We start from the raw sequence: 22,990 nt of genomic DNA on the forward strand, positions 1-22,990 counted from the left end.
TCAGCAAGTGGACAGAACGGACAAGTCAATGGGCCGGGAAAAAAATCGACTAACTTACCTGCTGGCTCTGTAGTTCCCGAGGCTTGCAATCCTGGGCCTCTGCTCTATGAAATGCGCAGAGGCCCAGGTATCCCAGGGGGTGCAGGTGGTTCGTGAGCGTCCCTGGGATTGCGTGGGCCATGGGGAACCAATCAAAGAAGGGAATTCCCCTTCACACTTTTGACAGGTCTCTCGGCACGGCTCTGTCAAAAGTATGAATGGGGATCACTTAAAAAACAGTTAAATATTAAATACATTTTTTTAAATCACGTATTTAAAATTAGTTAAAATGACATTAAATTAAATATTTTAAACAAAAATTAAATTAAAAAAAATAATAATTAAAGATTTTTACAGGGCTAAAAATAAACTTACCTTTTTTAAAAGTAATTTTAATTTATAAATGAGTGAAAATATTTTTTAATTTTTTTAAACTCTTATGCTGGTAAAAGCAGGCCTTACACAGGCTTTTACCAGGTGTAAGATTTTTTGAAGTTTTCAGCGGGCGGAGGTTGTACAGAAAGCGAAACTCTCCCCCCGCGGAGGCCCTTCTCCCGGGCAGACAAGAGGATCAGTCCAGAGGATTCTTCACAGGTCGGAAGTGCCGGGTTTTAGCGCATGCGCTTCGCACGCCTGAAACCGGCACTTGCGAGACCCCTACGGGCGCGGACACACCTCGGACACACCCGTGGGGGTCGGAATATCCGGCCCAATATTTCAGGTGTAACCCTTCAGTACTCGAAATGTTAACTCCTCTGCTCCCTCCACAGACGTTGAGTGATCTGCTGGGCATTCTCGGCACTTTCTGTTTCTGTTTCCGATTTCCAGTGCTTCACTGTTTCTTATTTATAAAAGTGTCACACTTGCCCCTTGAACCTATTTACGTAGAATTACATAGAATTTTACAGCACAGAAACAGGCCATTCGGCCCCACGAGTCCGTGCCGGTGTTTATGCTCCACACGAGCCTCCTCCCACCCCTCTTCATCTCACCCCATCACCATATCCTTCTATTCCTTTCTCCATCATGCTTCCCCTTAAATGTATCTATACTATTCGCTTCAACCATTCCCTGTGGTATTGAGTTCCACATTCTCACCACTCTCTTTATACTCTCTGCATCATTGACCTTCCCTAAAAATTTACTCCAGCACGATATGTGGTGGCCAGTGTGGCATGGTGATACTGCAGCTGGTCTCAGGAGTCCCTGAGCATGTTCTCACTGCCAAAGAGAAGGTTGTGAGGTGATATCATTGCTGTTTTTAGGATTCTAAGGGGACTGGATTATGTCGACCATGACCAGCTGTCTCACCTTGTCCAGAACACTTGAATCAGAGGACACGGCCTGCGCTCGATGGGGGGTAAATTCAAAGCTAATCTGCGGAAACATTATTTCAGTGAGCGAGTGGTCAATCTTTGGAACAGGATCCCTCAGGGGATGGTGGGAGCAGTTGTGTTGATTCATTCAAATGCAAATTAGATAGATTTCTTCCACAAAACAGCATTTTGGGACCCAGTTTATGAGTAATTGGAGACGTGACATGTGGTGAGTGTAGCGTGCTCGGGAGGAACAGGGGACCATGGACCTCTGGTTCCCAAAACTCTCCACCACTGTGGGGTTTTCCTCGCCTCGTGTCTGGGTCTGTTGTCATAGAGTCATAGAGTTATACAGCACGGATACAGGCCCTTCGGCCCATCGTGTCCGCGCCGGCCATCAAGCCCTGTCTAATCTGACTCATTGATAGAGATTGATCGCTGTGATTGGTCAACAACTCCATTATCTTTGGATCATGGGACGACCAGGATGGTAGAAGGTGAACTAGATGGACCTTGGCCTTTCTATCGTCCAGCATTTCCTGTGTTGCTATGGTTTAGGGAGGGGGAGATCAGCCAGGGATCTCTCTCCTGATCATTATCCAGTGACCCCCTGCTGAAAATCACATGTGTGTGAACACTGGGTTAGGGCAGGATTGGACTCCCCACAATCTAATACCCTGTCAACGTTCCGGACCCACACTCGAAGAGTGGAAATGTGGAGGAGCAGCTGGAGGGCCCGTGAACCATACCCGACATTGAGTCAATGCCTTGAAGAGGGGGGGGAAAAAAAGGTAAAAAATGGGGAGCGGAATTCTCTCTCAGGCCGGACTGTAAGATTCACGTGATGGGTTTTGTTGACTGTGTTTGGTTTATTGTTTTATAGGAAATGTTGAAAAAAGATATTCGGGATCTTCAGAGAACGACCTCACAGATGGAGGTACACCATGTGTTTGAAGCTGTTTCTTTGTCGTTTTGCAGGTGTCGCTTCTTGCTCCATCTCCTGCTCTCCCCTACTCTTTACCGCCGTGGCCCAGAGCGGCCCAGAAATTGGGCAAATGCAACGTTTGAGATGCTGAGCTGTGAGCCAGAGGCCTAGCTGGGTTACCAAGGCTGCATCCACCGCACGGGCGGCTGGAGCCTCACTCTTAAATGCCCTGTGACCGCGATATCGTTAAATAACATGAGCACAAGACATTGAAGAATGGGGGACACCATTCAGCCCATCTAAACCCACCAATCCAGACAAACCCTGGACTTGTAACATTCACTTGTTTCTTAAATGATTCCAGAGTTTTCATCTCCCAAACCCTTCCAAAGATTGATCAATAAGTAAAGAGATAAAAGGCCCAAACCTGCCTGTTCATCCTCGGCCTTTTCTTGCAATTCAGTTTGCAGTAATTTTCCAAACTTACCTTTTATTTACTTATATATCTCTCTCTCAGGTCACCTTGCAAACACCTCTTTTCAAGATTACTAAGCTGAATTCTCCCCAGTGTTTCCTCATAACTCAGATCTCGATGCTGGGGATCAGACTGCACTGCCTCCCAACGCTGGAATGTCCCCTTGACTCGGTCAAGAGAAATGGACAGAGTGCTCAAGGTGTGCTCTAACCAGAGCGCCACACAATTGGAATTCGCTTCTTATTTCCATTGATGTGGCCTCTCTGAGTCATTGGGGCTCATTTAAACCACAAAGAAAATGAGTGGGTTGGGGGTCAGGTGGGAAGTTAAAATTTTAAAATTCTCAAACCTGACCCCAACCCACGTCCAACTCGCCCACTTCCCGTTTTAATGGAGGTGGGACTGGGGGTAGGCAACCAACCGCTCCAAGGAGGTGCTAGGCCATTTAAATACTATAATGAGGCTGCCTGCCTCCTCATATTTACCCTGTCTTCCAGGTTTAACCCTGGCTGGCCGAGTTTCCCTGGAAAAGGTAAGTGCCTTTGCAGCATTGCTTGTGGGCCAGGAGGGGCAGGAGTGCTTCCCCTCGGCCCACCGAGCTTACCTTCCTCCCTGCCCGCCATCGGACCGCAGACCCCCCACCCCGCCATCCAAAGACCTCCTGTGATCGGAACTCCTGGGATCAGGGATTGAAGCCCCCCCCGGGATCGGACGTCCTCCCAGATCGGCAACCACCCCCATGTCCCACTCACCCAGCTCCCTACCTGCCCCTGGGCTGCGGCCTCCTCGGGAGCGATCTCCACCCGACAGGGAGCCCCAAGTCAAAACTCCACAGCGTGCGGGGGAACCCGGACTTCCTCCTCCCCCTCGCTCACAAAACCCGCCCCAGCCAGGATCGGGAGCATTGACATTCTTTGGTTAATGTTAGAACATATTGAGTCCCGTCTCCAGGTAACTACAGAGAAAACTGTCGGGCCTGTTGTGTTTTGAGTTTTGCTTCAATTAAGTTTGTCCCAGTTCCCGGGTGTTACCTGAAGGGGGTGCTGGGCGGCTCGGTTTTACTTTGTCTTTCACTTTCAGTTTCGGGTTCTGCCATGCAGACAATGTGCTGTAATGTCCACCCATTTACTCAGTAAATAGTAAAAGGTACATTCCGTCTCCTCTATTCATTACTGTTCGGTCAAGATGCAATAGGGCCTATAGCTTTAACAGAGGGCTTTCACTGAGGGAGCTCAGGAGTCACATGGGATATTCCTGCTAACAGTTACAGTGTCCATTACTGTCTGATTGTGCCTCTGTGAGGCGCCTTGGGATGTTTTTCTATTTTAGAGGTGCTGTATAAATGCAAGTTGTTGTTGTGTATAGGTTGACTGTTTTATACACATTAGCCATAAAGACTGTGGGCTAGAAATTCGGCTCCTTTGCACCTGCCGTTAATGCCTCTGTGGAGCGCTAACAGGACGCGAAGGGTTTATCGCCCGGTTTAGAAGGGGGCGGAAAAAGCGCATCCCGGGAAATTCAGCAGGACGTTACTGACGCGCGACCCGATAGTGCCGCACCCCCGCCGGTAGCATTCCGGCCCGCTGTGCCGCCGGTGATGCCATCGCTGTGCGTTGCGTCCCCTTACTGCCCCGCGGCAGAAATTTGGCTAGGTCCCGCGAGGCTGTTGCGGGCGGTACCGGCGCCAGTCTCACAGGTCGCAGGTCGCAAGCCGGGCTGACCTCCCCTCGCGGGGCGGTATTTAAAGGGGAGGTGCGGATGTGACCCGCGCCGCCATTTACTTTATTTGGCCGACCTCCAGGTCGGCCCTCTGTAGTTTGCCGTGGCGTGATCCTGGCCGCCATTGCGCAGCCCGGCACCGCATCTCGACGCCAGGCTGCTGCCATGGCACCAAGCCGCCCTGGTAACCTAATGTGGGCTGTCGGAGGCCCTGCAGAGTGCGCAGTGGCCCCTCCCCTTTAACTGATCGCGTTATACACTGCGTTATATACAGTGACTGCGTTATATACACTGACTGCGTTATATACAGTGACTGCGTTATATACGTGACTGCGAAATATACACTGACTACATTATATACAGTGACTGCGTTATGTACACTGACTGCGTTATACACACTGACTGCGTTATATACACTGACTGCGTTATACACACTGACTGCGTTATATACACTGACTGCGTTATACACACTGACTGCATTATATACACTGACTGCGTTATATACAGTGACTGCGAAATATACACTGACTGCATTATATACACTGACTGCGTTATATACACTGACTGCGTTATATACAGTGACTGCGAAATATAGACTGACTGCATTATATACACTGACTGCTTTATATACACTGACTGCGTTATATACAGTGACTGCGTTATATACAGCGACTGCATTATACACACTGATTGCGTTATATACACTGATTGCGTTACATACAGTGACTGCGTTATATACAGTGACTGTTATACACACTGACTGCGTTATATACACTGACTGCGTTACATACATTGACTGCGTTATACACACTGACTGCGTTATACACACAGACTGCGTTATACACACAGACTGCGTTATATACACTGACTGCGTTATATACAGTGACTGCGTTATATACACTGACTGCGTTACATACAGTGACTGCGTTATATACAGTGACTGCGTTATATACAGTGACTGCGTTATACACACAGACTGCATTATACACACTGACTGCGATATATACAGTGACTGCGTTATATACACTGACTGCGTTATATACAGTGACTGCGTTATATACAGTGACTGCGTTATATGCACTGACTGCGTTATATGCACTGACTGCATTACATACAGTGACTGCGTTATATACAGTGACTGCGTTATGCACTGACTGCGTTATATGCACTGACTGCGTTATATGCACTGACTGCGTTATATACAGTGACTGCGTTATATACAGTGACTGCGTTATATACAGTGATTTTGTTACTTACACCGATTGCGGTTTAACATGCTTTTCTAGGTAAACGTAAACAGTACTTTATCGAACATAGAATCCGTCCAGACTATGCTCCACACGAATGCTCCGGACATGATTAAAAGTGTGAGTATCACACAAGGGTTTGTGGGAGATTCCAGAAATGGTCTTTGATTATACGTGTCTATTGAGGGCAAATTAATTTTGTCTTTGAAATGTTTGTAAAAGTGCGATGCAGACCAAAGCATAATCCGTGGATTGCTCTGACACAGGATCACACTGCATCGTCCCACACAAGCTCAGATTTGGGCGTAAACAGGAAATCTTCAGCTTGTCTGTGTCGGCTGGATTGACCTACAGGTGAAAGGGCAGTGTCTGACCCACCGCACCATCCAGCACCCCTCCGTCACACAGAGAGGAGTCCTTCATTCCCTTTGTCTGGGTGGGTTTTGAACCCTGACCCCACAGGTGAAAGGGCAGTGTGTGACCCAACAGAGACAGTGAACTTTCGACTTGTGTGCGTCATCTGGATTCGCAGATCCCGGAGGTGACTGAACAATGTCAAGCACACTGCTCCATATCGCAGAGTCCCCAGAACGAGAGGAAACCTTCAAACCATCCATCCCTTCCTGAAATTTTCCGGCCCTTTAATACATGTTATAGCACCTGATAGGGTTTGCAGAGTTCAGATTTCACTCAGCGTAACTGCAGAAAGCAATAAGTGAATGACAGACCACGTGAATGATAATCTGGATGGTTATTGAAGGGGTATTCAGGTTACAGGGCTGTGCCAATGCATTATTCATGTTCAGAGACCCAGGAGAATGGAAGGCCTTCAGAGAGCAGACAGACATGGTGCTGCACATTTTCATCCTTGTGTTAATTAAAACTAATTTCTTTGTTATTCCATATTTCTAAGATGAAGCAACTGTGATCTATGTCCAAGTCAGGATGGTGTGTGACTCGGAGGGGAACTTGGAGGTGGTGGTGTTCCCATGCGCCTGCTGCCCTTGTCCTTCTAGGTGGTAGAGGTTGCGGGTTTGGGAGGTGCTGCTGAAGAAGCCTTGGCGAGTTGCTGCAGTGCATCTTGTAGATGGTACACACTGCAGCCGCGGTGCGCCGGTGGTGGAGGGAGTGAATGTTTAAGGTGCTGGATGGGGTGCCAATCAAGCGGGCTGCTTTGTTCTGGATGGTGTCAAGCTGCTTGAGTGTTGTTGGAGCTGCACTCATCCAGGCAAGTGGAGAGTATTCCCATCACACTCCTGACTTGTGCCTTGTTGATGGTGGAAAGGCTTTGGGGAGTCAGGAGGTGAGCCACTCGCTGCAGAATACCCAGCCTCTGACCTGCTCTTGTTGCCACAGTATTTATGTGGCTGGTCCAGTTAAGTTTCTGGTCAATGGTGACCCCCAGGATGTTGATGGTGGGGGTTTTGGTGATGGTAACACCGTTGAATGTCAAGGGCAGATGGCTAGACTCGCTGACACTGTCACAACTTGGCGGCGAGGCTTTCGGGATTCAGGTGGTGAGCCCAGATAGTGGGTTATTGCTCCCGATGCGGAACATGGCACCCCAGGAGCACGTATCACAGACAAATCCCAACATGCTGCTCTTGGCATGCAAAACTGGGAGAGATGAAGATGAAAATCTACCCCATTTAGTGCTGGCAGGAACCCGAGCTGGTCATGTTCCAACTCCCTGGGCCAGGGGTGCTGAGGCCAGTTGTTGCCCTGGCTCAGATGCGCTAACTCCGCACGGATTGCGGGTGACTACCCTGCTCAGTACGGCTCAGAAACGTGACGTCATTGAACCTAGGAACTTGCGGCTCTACCTGACATGCTCAGTACTGCACAGTGCGGAGCGTTGACCCACCGCGCTGTACACCAAGTTATCTTCCTTGTGTATAAATCCTGCACCACTGCAGATATTGAACTGCAGGATTGTGACCTCCTTTGTACCACAGAAGGTTTGCAGACAAACCCAGTCCCTGTCCCCCAACTACTAACCACATCCTGGGCTTGAGTGGCTGCTGAACTAATCTCTTTTCAAGTACAAGCTAAAATACTCTTTTTAGTTTACAAAAATAAATGTGAGACTACCATACTTTTCATCGTGACAGGAATCCAAGATTTTTCTGGATTGTCAGCTCGATTACTTCAGTGGATATGTGAAGTGGAGCAAGGCAACGGTAAGGCAAATACTGACAGCAATTCCAGTCTTTACGGTGAGGAATACATAGCACAGCTGCACTGTGTCACTGAGCAGAATGTTTAACCCTAACATGAGACAGTAGACACCTAGGAGTGAGAAACGAAGAGTACAGCTATCTGAGAGTGAGTTACTCCGAGCGATGGGAGTCTGAGAGTGAGTTACTCCGAGTGATGGAGTCTGGGAGTGAGTTAAACCGAGTGATGGGAGTCTGGGAGTGAGTTACTCCGAGTGATGGAGTCTGGGAGTGAGTTACTCCAAGTGATGGAGTCTGGGAGTGAGTAACTCCGAGTAATGGGAGTCTGAGAGTGAGTTACTCCGAGTGATGGAGTCTGGGAGTGAGTTACTCCGAGTGATGGGAATCTGAGAGTGAGTTACTCCGAGTGATGGAGTCTGGGAGTGAGTTACTCCGAATGATGGAGTCTGGGAGTGAGTTACTCCGAGTGATGGGAGTCTGAGAGTGAGTTACTACAAGTGATGTGAGTCTGGGAGTGAGTTACTCCGAGTGATGTGAGTCTGGGAGTGAGTTACTCCGAGTGATGAGTCTGGGAGTGAGTTACTCCGAGTGATGGGAGTCTGAGAGTGAGTTACTCCCAGTGATGGGAGTCTGAGAGTGAGTTACACCGAGTGATGGAGTCTGGGAGTGAGTTACTCCCAGTGATGGGAGTCTGGGAGTGAGTTACTCCGAGTGATGGGAGTCTGGGAGTGAGTTACACCGGGTGATGGAGTCTGGGAGTGAGTTACTCCCAGTGATGGGAGTCTGAGAGTGAGTTACTCCGAGTGATGGAGTCTGGGAGTGAGTTAAACCGAGTGATGGGAGTCTGGGAGTGAGTTACTCCGAGTGATGGAGTCTGGGAGTGAGTTACTCCAAGTGATGGAGTCTGGGAGTGAGTAACTCCGAGTAATGGGAGTCTGAGAGTGAGTTACTCCGAGTGATGGAGTCTGGGAGTGAGTTACTCCGAGTGATGGGAATCTGAGAGTGAGTTACTCCGAGTGATGGAGTCTGGGAGTGAGTTACTCCGAATGATGGAGTCTGGGAGTGAGTTACTCCGAGTGATGGGAGTCTGAGAGTGAGTTACTACAAGTGATGTGAGTCTGGGAGTGAGTTACTCCGAGTGATGTGAGTCTGGGAGTGAGTTACTCCGAGTGATGAGTCTGGGAGTGAGTTACTCCGAGTGATGGGAGTCTGAGAGTGAGTTACTCCCAGTGATGGGAGTCTGAGAGTGAGTTACACCGAGTGATGGAGTCTGGGAGTGAGTTACTCCCAGTGATGGGAGTCTGGGAGTGAGTTACTCCGAGTGATGGGAGTCTGGGAGTGAGTTACACCGGGTGATGGAGTCTGGGAGTGAGTTACTCCCAGTGATGGGAGTCTGGGAGTGAGTTACTCCGAGTGATGGGAGTCTGAGAGTGAGTTACACCGAGTGATGGGAGTCTGGGAGTGAGTTACTCCCAGTGATGGAAGTCTGGGAGTGAGTTACTCTGAGTGATGGGAGTCTGAGAGTGAGTTACACCGAGTGATGGGAGTCTGGGAGTGAGTTACTCCCAGTGATGGGAGTCTGGGAGTGAGTTACTCCGAGTGATGGGAGTCTGAGAGTGAGTTACACCGAGTGATGGGAGTCTGAGAGTGAGTTACTCCCAGTGATGGGAGTCTGAGAGTGAGTTACACCGAGTGATGGGAGTCTGGGAGTGAGTTACTCCGAGTGATGGGAGTCTGAGAGTGAGATACTCCGAGTGATAGGAGTCTGGGAGTGAGTTACTCTGAGTGATGGGAGTCCGGGAGTGAGTTACTCCGAGTGATGGGAGTCTGAGAGTGAGTTACACCGAGTGATGGGAGTCTGGGAGTGAGTTACTCCCAGTGATGGGAGTCTGAGAGTGAGTTACTCCGAGTGATGGGAGTCTGGGAGTGAGTTACACTGAGTGATGGAGTCTGGGAGTGAGTTACTCCCAGTGATGGGAGTCTGGGAGTGAGTTACTCCGAGTGATGGGAGTCTGGGAGTGAGTTACTCCGAGTGATGGGAGTCTGGGAGTGAGTTACTCCGAGTGATGGGAGTCTGGGAGTGAGTTACTCCGAGTGATGAGAGTCTGGGAGTGAGTTACGCCCAGTGATGGAAGTCTGGGAGTGAGTTACTCCGAGTGATGGGAGTCTGGGAGTGAGTTACTCCGAGTGATGGGAGTATGGGAGTGAGTTACTCCGAGTGATGAGAGTCTGGGAGTGAGTTACTCCGAGTGATGGGAGTCTGGGAGTGAGTTACTCTGAGTGATGGGAGTCTGGGAGTGAGTTACTCCGAGTGATGAGAGTCTGGGAGTGAGTTACTCCCAGTGATGGGAGTCTGGGAGTGAGTTACTCCGAGTGATGGGAGTCTGGGAGTGAGTTACTCCAAGTGATGGGAGGCTGGGCATGAGTTACTCCGAGTGATGAGAGTCTGGGAGTGAGTTACTCCGAGTGATGGGAGTCTGGGAGTGAGTTACTCCCAGTGATGGGAGTCTGGGAGTGAGATACTCCGAGTGATGGGAGTCTGGGAGTGAGTTACTCCGAGTGATGGGAGTCTGGGAGTGAGTTACTCCGAGTGATGGGAGTCTGGGAGTGAGTTACTCCGAGTGATGAGAGTCTGGGAGTGAGTTACTCCCAGTGATGGGAGTCTGGGAGTGAGTTACTCCGAGTGATGGGAGTCTGGGAGTGAGTTACTCCAAGTGATGGGAGGCTGGGCATGAGTTACACCGAGTGATGAGAGTCTGGGAGTGAGTTACTCCGAGTGATGGGAGTCTGGGAGTGAGTTACTCCCAGTGATGGGAGTCGGGGAGTGAGATACTCCGAGTGATGGGAGTCTGGGAGTGAGTTACTCCGAGTGATGGGAGTCTGGGAGTGAGTTACTCCGAGTGATGGGAGCCTGGGAGTGAGTTACTCCGAGAGATGGAGTCTGAAAGTGAGCTACTCCGAGTGATGGGAGTCTGGGAGTGAGTTACTCCCAGTGATGGGAGTCTGGGAGTGAGTTACACCGAGTGATGGGAGTCTGGGAGTGAGTTACTCCGAGTGATGGGAGTCTGGGAATGAGTTACTCCCAGTGATGGGAGTCTGGGAGTGAGTTACACCGAGTGATGGGAGTCTGGGAGTGAGTTACACCGAGTGATGTGAGTCTGAGAGTGAGTTACACCGAGTGATGGGAGCCTGGGAGTGAGTTACTCCGAGTGATGGGAGTCTGGGAGTGAGTTACACCGAGTGATGGGAGTCTGAGAGTGAGTTACACCGAGTGATGGGAGTCTGGGAGTGAGTTACTCTGAGTGATGGGAGTCCGGGAGTGAGTTACTCCGAGTGATGGGAGTCTGAGAGTGAGTTACACCGAGTGATGGGAGTCTGGGAGTGAGTTACTCCCAGTGATGGGAGTCTGAGAGTGAGTTACTCCGAGTGATGGGAGTCTGGGAGTGAGTTACACTGAGTGATGGAGTCTGGGAGTGAGTTACTCCCAGTGATGGGAGTCTGGGAGTGAGTTACTCCGAGTGATGGGAGTCTGGGAGTGAGTTACTCCGAGTGATGGGAGTCTGGGAGTGAGTTACTCCGAGTGATGGGAGTCTGGGAGTGAGTTACTCCGAGTGATGAGAGTCTGGGAGTGAGTTACGCCCAGTGATGGAAGTCTGGGAGTGAGTTACTCCGAGTGATGGGAGTCTGGGAGTGAGTTACTCCGAGTGATGGGAGTATGGGAGTGAGTTACTCCGAGTGATGAGAGTCTGGGAGTGAGTTACTCCGAGTGATGGGAGTCTGGGAGTGAGTTACTCCGAGTGATGGGAGTCTGGGAGTGAGTTACTCCGAGTGATGAGAGTCTGGGAGTGAGTTACTCCCAGTGATGGGAGTCTGGGAGTGAGTTACTCCGAGTGATGGGAGTCTGGGAGTGAGTTACTCCAAGTGATGGGAGGCTGGGCATGAGTTACTCCGAGTGATGAGAGTCTGGGAGTGAGTTACTCCGAGTGATGGGAGTCTGGGAGTGAGTTACTCCCAGTGATGGGAGTCGGGGAGTGAGATACTCCGAGTGATGGGAGTCTGGGAGTGAGTTACTCCGAGTGATGGGAGCCTGGGAGTGAGTTACTCCGAGAGATGGAGTCTGAAAGTGAGCTACTCCGAGTGATGGGAGTCTGGGAGTGAGTTACTCCCAGTGATGGGAGTCTGGGAGTGAGTTACACCGAGTGATGGGAGTCTGGGAGTGAGTTACTCCGAGTGATGGGAGTCTGGGAATGAGTTACTCCCAGTGATGGGAGTCTGGGAGTGAGTTACACCGAGTGATGGGAGTCTGGGAGTGAGTTACACCGAGTGATGGGAGTCTGAGAGTGAGTTACACCGAGTGATGGGAGCCTGGGAGTGAGTTACTCCGAGTGATGGGAGTCTGGGAGTGAGTTACACCGAGTGATGGGAGTCTGAGAGTGAGTTACACCGAGTGATGGGAGTCTGGGAATGAGTTACTCCCAGTGATGGGAGTCTGGGAGTGAGTTACTCCGAGTGATGGGAGTCTGGGAATGAGTTACTCCGAGTGATGGGAGTCTGTGAGTGAGTTACACCGAGTGATGGGAGTCTGGGAGTGAGTTACAGAGAAATTGTGTGAAATTCTTTAGACTGTTGGGCCTAGAAATTGAGTTTGCGCTGCGCCAGGGCTTTAGCGCCGGAAGTTAGCGCCGGCGCTAAGTCCCTTTGCGCGCGCCAAAAATTCAGTAGCGCCACGCCCAAACGGCTGCCGGCGCTACTGAAGGGTTTTAGCGCCTGAAAACTGGCGCAACGCGCCGCATTGCGGCGCTATTCCGGCGCTGCGGCGCCCGCTGCGGTGCGGCAGGCTCGGGAAGTGCAGGCCTCCTCCTTCCGTTAAGGAGGAGCTGCCTGCACCCGGCCGCGGCCCGCGCAAATCTCTTCAAAAATGAGCCCGGCACCTCGGACAAGTGCCGGGCTTGCATCTGTTCCAGGGGGGGTGCGGGGAGAAGTCCGGGGAGGGAGCTGCAGGCAGGTGGCCGGCGGGAAAGCGGCCGGCCGCCGCGGGGCCTTTAATGCGCCGGCGCAAACACATGTTGGACTCTGTTGCCAGAGTCTTAGTTGCGGCTGCCACTGGCGAGGCGGCCGCAACTGAATTTCGGCGCTGGGGCCCGTCGGCATGGCAACCGGGACGCTGCGCACACCGATGACGTCATCGGTGCCGGCGCAGCGCTACCGGTGCAACGCCGCTTTAGGGCCCCAGGGAATTTTTGAACTGGCCATAACTCTGGCGCTAGTCCCTCTAGCGCCTCAAAAGCGGCACTAAGGCTAGTGAATTTCTAGGCCTTGGTTTTAATTGTGGACGATTGTTTATTGAGGATGATACAGACTCGGTCAGATTCTTGCTGCTTGAGTGAAAGATGTTTTTTTTCAGATTACGGAGAAAGTGGCTCGGTGCAAGCCAGCAGCAGATGCCCTGGATTCTGTGGCAACCATCAGTTGCTCTTACCTTCTGGACTCATTGGTAAGAAAGGCAATAGTGGCAGGACAAGGGGGAGGGGCAGGATTAGGAGGAGGGGCAGGAACAGGGGGAAGGGCAGGATTGATCGGGCTTAGTTTCCTCTGTACCGTCTTTAGTAGGACCTTGGATTAAATCTCAAGCAATGGGGAGAAAATATCCTTTATCTGCTACTAGTCTGAACATTTCACAACCCGTGCTGGACCTGCCCTGCGAGTGTTTGATGGGACAGTGTAGAGGGAGCTTTACTCTGTATCTAACCCGTGCTGGACCTGCCCTGCGAGTGTTTGATGGGACAGTGTAGAGGGAGCTTTACTCTGTATCTAACCCGTGCTGTACCTGCCCTGGGAGTGTTTGATGGGACAGTGCAGAGGGAGCTTTACTCTGTATCTAGCCCGTGCTGTACCTGCCCTGGGAGTGTTTGATGGGACAGTGTAGAGGGAGCTTTACACTGTATCTAACCCGTGCTGTACCTGCCCCGGGTGTGTTTGATGGGACAGTGTAGAGGGAGCTTTACTCTGTATCTAACCCATGCTGTGCCTGCCCTGGGAGCGTTTGATGAGACAGTGTAGGGGAGCTTTACTCTGTATCTAGCCCGTGCTGTACCTGCCCTGGGAGTGTTTGATGGGACAGTGTAGAGGTAGGGGGCGAGGGTCAGGTTGGAGGGTGAGGGTCAGATTCAGCTCTAGGCTGCACCGAATGTGTTAACCTCTTCCCTCTAGGTGGCAAAGGGCACTTTGCTTATTTTGGACTCTCACTGTCGGCATCAAACACCCTGAGATTAAAAGCTGGGTACAGAGTAAAGCCCCTATATTTAACTTATGGCACCCAGCTTTACCTCTCCCCCACAGTGCTCCACTCCACGACTGCCTGTTCACCATCAAGTCATGAATTAAGCACCACTTCCTCCCCTGGATAATGGGAAGTCTGATGCCATCATTGTCACCCACCACCACAAACTCTGCTCTCTTGCCATTGGCCCTGTTCCCTCCCGCACTGATTCAGCCCGGAGCAGAGCCTCGTGAAACCTCAGTGCCCTGCCCGACTGAATGAAGCTAAAAGCCCCACATTCTATTCACCACTGCTTCATTCCACCTCTTCAACATTGCCCGCCTCTGCCCCTCCCTCAGCCCTCCTGTTGCCGAGACCCACAGCCATGCCACCTCCGGACTCGACGCTAACCCACTCCTTGATGGCCTCACTTCCTCCAGAAACTCCAAAACTCAGCCACCTAAATCCTGCCCTGCACCAGGCCCTCACTGATGTGCACTGGCTCCGTGCTCCCCAATGCATCCCTTCATGGGCTCACTCCATCCCATCTCAACACATCTCCTTGAGTCTTATGTACGTACCCCGCGCCCCCACCTCCCACCCTCTGGTCCCCACACTCGAGCCTTGTGTGTACCCCCGCTCCTGTCACCCCACCATTGGTGGCGGAGCCTCCAGCTGCTCGTCCTACTCAAACTCTCTCCCTAAACCCCAGCTCCTCTTCCCGGAACTCTCTCCCTAAACCCCAGCTCCTCTTCCCGGAATTCTCTCCCTAAACTGCAACTCCTCTTCCCGGAACTCTCTCCCTAAACCCCAGCTCCTCTTCCCGGAACTCTCTCCCTAAACCCCTCCTCCTCTCCCCGGAACTCTCTCCCTAAACCCCAACTCCTCTTCCCGGAACTCTCTCCCTAAACCCCAACTCCTCTCCGCCTCCCCCCGGAACTCTCTCCCTAAACCCCAACTCCTCTTCCCGGAACTCTCTCCCTAAACCCCTCCTCCTCTCCCCGGAACTCTCTCCCTAAACCCCAACTCCTCTTCCCGGAACTCTCTCCCTAAACCCCAACTCCTCTCCGCCTCTCCCTGGAACTCTATCCCTAAACCCCTTCTCCTCTCCCTGGAACTCTATCCCTAAACCCCTCCTCCTCTCCCTGGAACTCTCTCCCTAAACCCCTCCTCCTCTCCTCCTCTCCCTGGAACGCTCTCCCTAAACCCCTCCTCCTCTCCCCGGAACTCTCTCCCTAAACCCCTCCTCCTCTCCCTGGAACTCTCTCCCTAAACCCCTCCTCCTCTCCCTGGAACACTCTCCCTAAACCCCTCCTCCTCTCCGCCTCTCCCCAAACTCTCTTGAGTCTTCATTTCCAGACAGTGAGTGTGCGTGGAGGAGGAAGCGTGTGCTGAACCGTGTAGTTGGCGCTCAGGAGGAACAAGAAAAGGAAAGTTTGCAGGTGCCCTGTCCACAGTAGTATTGGTAAAATAGAGTGGAGGAGTAATGATATGTATCTGTCTCTCACAGAACGCTTTCTGGTTTAGCCTGGGCTGGAGCACCATATTCCTCATTCCAAGCATCATACTCGCGGTGAAGCTGGCCAAATTCTATCGACGCATGACAACTTCAGACGTGTACGAGTAAGTTAAGATGGACCCGGGGTTACAAAATGATTGACATAGAAAGGAAAACTTGCATTTATACAGAGCCTTTCCCTAAGTCCCAAAGCCCTTTACAGCCAATGCAGTACTTTTGAAGTGTAGTCACTGTTGTACAAAGAACATAAGAAATAGGAGCAGGAGTCGGCCATTCGGCCCCTCGAGCCTGCTCCCCCACTCAATAAGATCATGGCTGATCTTCGACCTCAACTCCACTTTCCCGCCCGATCCCCATATCCCTTGATTCCCTCAATATCCAAAAATCTATCGATCTCTGTCTTGAATATACTCAACGACTGAGCCTCCACAGCCCTCTGGGGTAGAGAATTCCAAAGATTCACAAAGAACTGTCTCCTCATCTCAGTCCTAAATGGCCGACCCCTTATTCTGAGACTGTGCCCCCTGGTTCTAGACTCTCCAGCCAGGGGGAAACATCCTCCCTGTATCTACCCTGTCAAGCCCTGTAAGAATTTTGTACGTTTCAATGAGATCACCTCTCATTCTTCTAAACTCCAGAGAATATCGGCCCAGTCTACACAATCTCTCCACATAGGTCAACCCTCTCATCCCAGGAATCAATCTAGTGAACCTTCGTCCAACAATGTATCACGGCAGGAAGTCAAAACATTAAGGGAACAGGCAAAAGGAAAGAAAATTTGCAACAAAAAGTAACAAGTTTTACAAGTTATTTTTCAATAGCGCCTTATTGCCTGATTTGACCTTGAACCCCAAACGGTTTAGTCATCTATATGGTTAGGCCGCGATTTCGCCAACCGAGGCGGGTCCGGGGCGGCCGGGGTCGGTGTCGCAGTCCCAGCCCGCTGCCGACTGCAGCCCGCTCTCTCCAAGTGATTTTACATTAATAGGGGTTGTTAAGCCAGCCCTGCGAGGTTCCTGACCAATTAAAAGGAAGCGGGTCTGATGACGTCATTTGATACGTACTTGGGTGTTTTAGCCAATGTTGATGTGAAGTTTCTGGTAATGTGCTGTCAAACATTGCAACCTTTATTTTCAGCACTTTGCGTTCTTGGACAGATTTGTGTGCACCTTTGGAAGTGGCTTAGTGAGTTGCAGTGAATGGTGAGACATAATGGTACCCCCCACAATGGTGATGAGTGTGAAAGGAATAGCTTTGGCATTGTCGGGATGCTTTGTGGTGTTGGTGTGGGGTGGTGCCAACCTGGCGTATCATGTGGCAGTCCGAGTGTACAGCATCAAGTGAAGTAAATCTGGCCATGGTGAGGCCATCCCTGGCGTCCCAGGCAGCGATGTGGTCAGGTGCTGATGCCCTGTGTCCTGTGCAGCATCAGGTGATTGCAGAGAAGGCTGTTGTTGTTGTTGGTGCTGCTGGTGTTGGGGCTGATCTTGATGGGATTCTGAGGACCAAGGTGAGATATTTTCAAGGGCACCGATGCTGATGGAATAGATGGCAGGTGAGGTTGAGATGACAGAAGCGATCTGTCAATGGTGAGAGAGGTTGCTCCAATGAGGTGGCACTGGATAGAGATTTGGCTCCAAATACTTGCAAGCTGCAGAAAGCTCAATATGTTTTCCAAATGCAGTAACCAACAGTTTCTGAGCTTTGAAAGTGAACAGCTGTAACATGGGATCTTTTATACAACTTTGGCAGCTGTCGGGTCATAAGATAATTCAATGCTGAATCCACTCACGACATGCTTCTTCTTATCATGTCCACGGACAGTCTATACATAGCCCAGCCAGAACTGGACACATTTTTGCGCCTTGTTGTTGGATTCGGCAAGATCTGCAACAGTGCAGGGTTCCTCTAACGATGGGCATTGCAGGAGATGTTGCATAGTCTGTGCCTCAGTTCCACATTCACAAGTTGTCGGGCTGGTTGGATATCCCCATTTGCTCAGTGACACCTTTGAGCAACCTACACCGGTCCTAAGTCTGTTAAGGCACTTCCAGGTTGCCCAGTTGCAATTAGCTCCTGGAGGAAGGCTTTCATCAGGTAAAATTTCCATCGCTGGGAGTTGTTCAAGACTGGCGAGCCGGTCTTTCCACAAGGTGATGCGGGCTTCAGATGAGGTTGATTGTAATGGAACAACACTGTTCATGAAGCTCTTCCTTGACTTTAGGTGGCTGGGTGTAGGTGTATGACAATGCAGAGGGTGTCTCTCATCTGATGTTTGACGGAGTCGCTCTTTCTTGCTGGCTACCGTTTTTCTTATATCAGGGGGAGCGATACCCGCCAGGATATATAGGCTGTTGGTGTTTGTTGGTTTTAAGCAACCTGTGATAAATCGGCAGCTTGCATTCAGAACGGCATCCATCTTCTTGGCATGAGTAGACCTTTCCCATGCAGGGCAGGCGTATTCGGCAGTGGAATAGCAAAGAGCAAGTGCACTGGTTCGCAATGTTTTCGGGCTTGCTCCCCATCTTGTGTTAGTGAGCTTATTCAGGATGTTGTTTCGTGCGCTCACTTTTGCCTTTGTCTTCTCGATGTGGTTCTTGAAGGTGAGGCATCGGTCAAGGGTGACTCCTAAGTAGATAGGGTGCTCGCAATGCGTCAGTGTTGCTCCACACCAGGTTACTTTCAGCTGGCGTTTGGCTTCACGGTTTCTGAGGTGGAATGCACAAACCAGCGCCGACAGACCCGACACCGGGGAGACTCGCGTGGAGGCGGGTTGACAGCGGGTTCCCTACCCGCTGTCAATCTTTGCTATTTTGACAGCTGACCCACCTCCGAACCTGCCCTCTGAGCGCCGGCAAAATTCAGCCCTTAGTGTCAAACTATTGGGTGAAGAAGCAAATCATTCCAACTGACAATTTGGAAAAAGGAGCAGGAATCTTTCAGACCCGCGATAGCAGCATGTACAAAGATAACCTTCGAGAAAAACAGCGTGAAGTACAAATAAAATCTTCCCGACCCCACTGCTATCTTGAAGTGATGATTTTTTTGCCTGCTGCCGTGCTTGGACTGGAGTTTTGTGTCCTCGACAGATTTGAGCTCAATGACCGTGTTCCCGTGTGCAACACTCACTCATCTTTTCTTTATTGTTTCAGGAACGGCAACTCTCAGTTTGAGATGTAAGTAGAACAGATGATTGACTGAGATTGCTGGGCCTCGATTTCCCTCCGGCTCTTAGGAGCACTGGGAGCATTCTTGTAGCGGGTGGGGTGGAAATTGGGGCACAACATAGGAATGGGGGTAGGCCATTCGGCCCCTCGAGCCTGTTCGGGCCATCCAACTGGATCACGGCTGATTTGCACCTCAACTCCACTTTCCCGCCTTCGCTCCATATCCCTTAACCAACAACCATCCATCAATCTCAGTCTTGAAAGCTCACATTGACCCCCAGCTTTTTGGGGGAGAGAGTTCCAGATTTCCACCAGCCTTTGTGTGAAGAAGTGCTTCCTGACATCACCCCTGAACGGCCTGGCTCTAATTTTAAGATTATGTCCCCTTGTTCTTGACCTGTCGCCAATCCCTTTTTGGATGCACCTGAGGTGGGGGTGGGGGAGGGTTATTCGGTTCTCCTGTCTGCCCCCCCTTTGCTTTTGAGGTAAGAGAAAGAGACGAGACTGCTGGGATGATGCTATTGGGTGGAATTCCCCACCCAGTCCCACCTCTCCTGGATACCAACGTACTGCGGGCCCTGCGTGTGTACAGGGCCGGCCAGTGATGGACGTGGGGCACAATCAAATTTTCCTTACAAATGGTTCTTTTCAGCGGACAGGTTTCTCTTCAGCTGGGCCTGGCCCCCACTCGACCCAGCGGCCAGCCAATGGCGCTGGTTCCCCTCCCCTCCCCCTCCACTCCCCTCCCCCTCCACCCCCCTCTCCTCCCACTCCCCTCCCCTCCCCCACCCCCTCCCCTCTCCCTCCCCTCCCCTTCCCCTCCACCTCCCCTCCCCCACCCCCTCCCCTCTCCACCCACCTCCTCCCCCTCCCCTCCCCCTCCCTCCCCCCACACTCTCCCCTCCCCTCCCCCTCCCACTCCCCTCCCCACCCCCTCCCCCTCCCCTCCCCCACCCCCTCCCCTCTCCACCCACCTCCTCCCCCTCCCCTCCCCCTCCCTCCCCCCACACTCTCCCCTCCCCCCTCCCCTCCCACTCCCCTCCCCCCCTCCCTCCCCTCTCCTCCTCCCCCTCCCTCCCCCACCCCCTCCCAGCCCACACCGCCGCTGCACTGATAGTGGCAATAGTGCCCGCCCGTGAAATTCAACTATCCCGACCCTGAGAATTCACCACAGGCTCAGGGGGTGTCAGGGGGCCGATGTGGGGTGGCGGGAGGGGGTCAAAGTCTATGGTTTACGGTGACGGAATGGGATGGCGGGTTTACGGGGCCACAGTCTGGGTGGTGAGGTGGGTGCGCAGACTGAGCGAGTCAAAGTCATCCTGCAGTTCAACAAAAGCCAGGAACAACTGAGTGGCTTGCTGGGCCATGTTGGTGTGGGACTGGAGTCACGTATAGGCCCAGACCGGGTAAGAACAGCAGGCTTCCTTCCCTAAAGGACGTCAGTGAACCAGTTGGGTTTTTATGATAATCCCACAGCTTCATGGTCACTTTTAATGATCCCAGCTTTTTAAAACAGAATTCAAATTCTCAAACTGCCATGATGGGGTTTGAACTCATGTTCTCCGCATTATTAGACCAGATAGTCCAGGCGGGTAACATAACCCCTGCACTAGCGGTACCCCTGGTACTCAGCTAGGCTTCCTGCTCCTGATGGTCATCAAGGAGCCCTGTTGGAAAGTGGCCATACATGGACATCGGGCAAAGAAGGAATTGGGCTTGCGTGTGATGCCCCAACGGTAAAGAGCTTACCAACATTCATAGGAACGGGGATAGGGGCCATTCAGCTCCTCGAGCCTGTTCCACCACTCACACATGGGTAGCCATTTGGGGGCGATGTACTGGGAGGGTTACTGATGTTTATGGAACTGTTTACCTTATGAACGGAACACCCTCAGAGCAGGAAAGGAGGGGGGAAAGGGAGACAATTGGTGAGCAGAGGGGGAGATAAATAAGTAAACATTATCTCTGCTTTGATTTAGGAGAAACATGCATAAATAATTCAGCCTTTCTGGAGCCAGACATTGGGATTATATCGAGATTCCGAAGATCCCGGCTCTCACTGACCGCTCTCTGTGGACAATAATCAATCAGCCAATGACGTTGTTGCCGTCTCCTTTTGCTTTTGGTAGCGGAGAAGATTTGCCAAAGTGCAGTGAACTGAAATTACAGTGTGTGATTTGATTGAAGTTTTGTACAAATGTACAACACAGTTCTTGAACGTGTTGTCGCCTCCCAAATCCATGCCCATCTTTCCTGCAATTCCATGTTTGAATCCCCTCCAGTCAGGTTTGACATGGTTGACCACACGATCCTCCTCCAACGCCTCTGCACCGTCGTCCAGCTGGGTGGGACTGCACTCGCCTGGTTCCATTCCTATTTATCCAGTCGTAGCCAGAGAATCTCCTGCCACGGCTTCTCTTCCCACTCCCACATCGTTACCTCTGGGGTCTCCCAAGGATCTACCCTTGGCCCCCCCTATTTCGCATCTACATGCTGCCCCTCGGCGACATCATCCGAAAACACAGTGTCAGTTTCCACATGTACGCTGACGACACCCAGCCTCTACCTCACCACCACTTCTCTCGACCCCTCCACGGTCTCAGTATTTTCAGACTGCTCGTTCAACAGCCAGTCCAGGTTGAGCAGAAATGTTCTCCAATTAAACACTGAGAAGACCAAAGCCATTGTCTTCGGTTCTCAGACTGTTCACAACCTTGCCATCCTACTTGACTGAGGTGAGCTTCCAACCTCATATCCTCTCCCATCACCAAGACTGCCTACTTGCACCTCCGTAATCTCACGCGTCTCTGCCAACTCCAGACCCCACTATTCCAATGGTCGCCTGTCCGTGCTCTCACCTTCCACCCTCCATCAACTTGAGCTCATCCAAAACTCTGCTGCCCCGTGTCCGAACTCGCACCGAGTCCTGTTCACCCATCACCCCCTGTGCTCGCTGACCTACACTGGCTCCCGGTCTGGCAACGCCTCGATTTTAAAATTCTCATCCTCACGTACAAATCCCTTCATGGCCTCGCCCCCTCCCTCTCTCTGTAACCTCCTCCAGCCTTACAACCCTCCGAGATCTCTGCGCTCCTCCAATTCTGGCCTCTTGAGCATCCCCGATGTTAATCGCTCCACCATTGGCGGCCGTGCCTTCAGCTGCCTGGGCCCTAAGCTCTGGAATTCCCTCCCTAAACCTCTCTACCTCTTTCCTCCTTTAAGACGATCCTTAAAACCGACCTCTTTGTCGTAATATCCCCTTATGTGGCTCGGTGCCAATTTTCTGTTTGATAATCGCCCCTGTGAAGTGCCTTGGGACGTTTTACTATGTTAAAGATGCTGTATAAATACAAGACACTCTTTTAATCAATGGGTTGGTGTCATAACTGATCTGATGCCAATGACGCAAAATGAAACGGAAAATAAATAAAATTGTGCAATTTTTTTTGTTACTGTATCTGATTTCTCTTTGCTTCTGTTAGCTGTGCCAAAGGGTTGGTGTCGCCATGGTTACTGACATGAATCAGTCATTCATGAAAGAAAGACTTATGAAATAATACTGAGCGGCCTGCGGGTGGCGCTGTCCAGGGAGAGTATAAATACTCGGGCACGGGCTCAGCTTGCGCAGGACATTCTTAACAGGAACTAGTGAAGGACACAACGAGACCTCCATGTTGTAAAACAGTTGATTAAAGCTTTGTTTAACGCTTAGACCAAGTGCCTAGTAGTTTTCTTACGTCAGTTATGTGCCTTGCAAGTTAACTCCCAACATTTGCACACTGAGTACAGTGAGATGATTGGAGCACAGAGGCAGTGCCAGTCATTGGCTGCAAATTTATTGCGTATCGTAGAATCATAGAAATTTACGGCACAGAAGGAGGCCATTCGGCCCATCTTGTCCGTGCGGGGCAGAAAAAGAGCGATCCAGCCTAATCCCACTTTCCGGCTCTCGGTCCGTAGCCCTGTAGGTTACAACACTTCAAGTGCATATCCAAGTACTTTTTAAATGTGGTGAGGGTCTCTGCCTCGACCACCCTTTCAGGTGTTACCTATTAGATTTTTTTTTAGTGTATAACACAGAGCTGCGCTGATGGTTTCAGCGAGCGAGCGAATTCCCTGCTGCAGTCCTAAGCCAGACGGGTCGGGA

At 51.3% G+C, this 22,990-nt stretch overlaps 1 protein-coding gene and 1 long non-coding RNA gene across 4 annotated transcripts in view; one reads left to right on the forward strand and one right to left on the reverse strand.

Moving 5' to 3' along the window:
- LOC147113292 (uncharacterized) overlaps positions 1-176 on the reverse strand; it is a 196,010-nt gene extending 195,834 nt beyond the window's left edge. Inside the window, exon 1 of the long non-coding RNA XR_015079176.1 lies at positions 59-176. This is a non-coding gene — a long non-coding RNA (uncharacterized LOC147113292). The remainder of the gene's footprint in view (positions 1-58) is intronic.
- The window catches only part of prom2 (prominin 2), a 238,101-nt gene extending 215,801 nt beyond the window's left edge, over positions 1-22,300 (forward strand). For 2 of the 3 annotated variants that reach the window (XM_085994192.1, XM_085994190.1), the window contains exons 19-25: positions 2,239-2,292; positions 5,761-5,841; positions 7,833-7,901; positions 13,303-13,392; positions 15,668-15,780; positions 18,829-18,852; positions 20,823-22,300. In XM_085994192.1, coding sequence (XP_085850318.1) covers positions 2,239-2,292; positions 5,761-5,841; positions 7,833-7,901; positions 13,303-13,392; positions 15,668-15,780; positions 18,829-18,852; positions 20,823-20,841 — 450 coding nt within the window. In that variant the 3' untranslated portion in view covers positions 20,842-22,300. The remainder of the gene's footprint in view (positions 1-2,238; positions 2,293-5,760; positions 5,842-7,832; positions 7,902-13,302; positions 13,393-15,667; positions 15,781-18,828; positions 18,853-20,822) is intronic. The other variant, XM_085994191.1, reaches the window with a different exon arrangement.
- Positions 22,301-22,990: the final 690 nt, after the last annotated feature.

The sequence above is a fragment of the Somniosus microcephalus genome, chromosome 8 (assembly GCF_052327205.1).
Source record: "Somniosus microcephalus isolate GS21.2 chromosome 8, FLI_Smic_1.0, whole genome shotgun sequence".
NCBI classification, from domain to species: domain Eukaryota; kingdom Metazoa; phylum Chordata; class Chondrichthyes; order Squaliformes; family Somniosidae; genus Somniosus; species Somniosus microcephalus.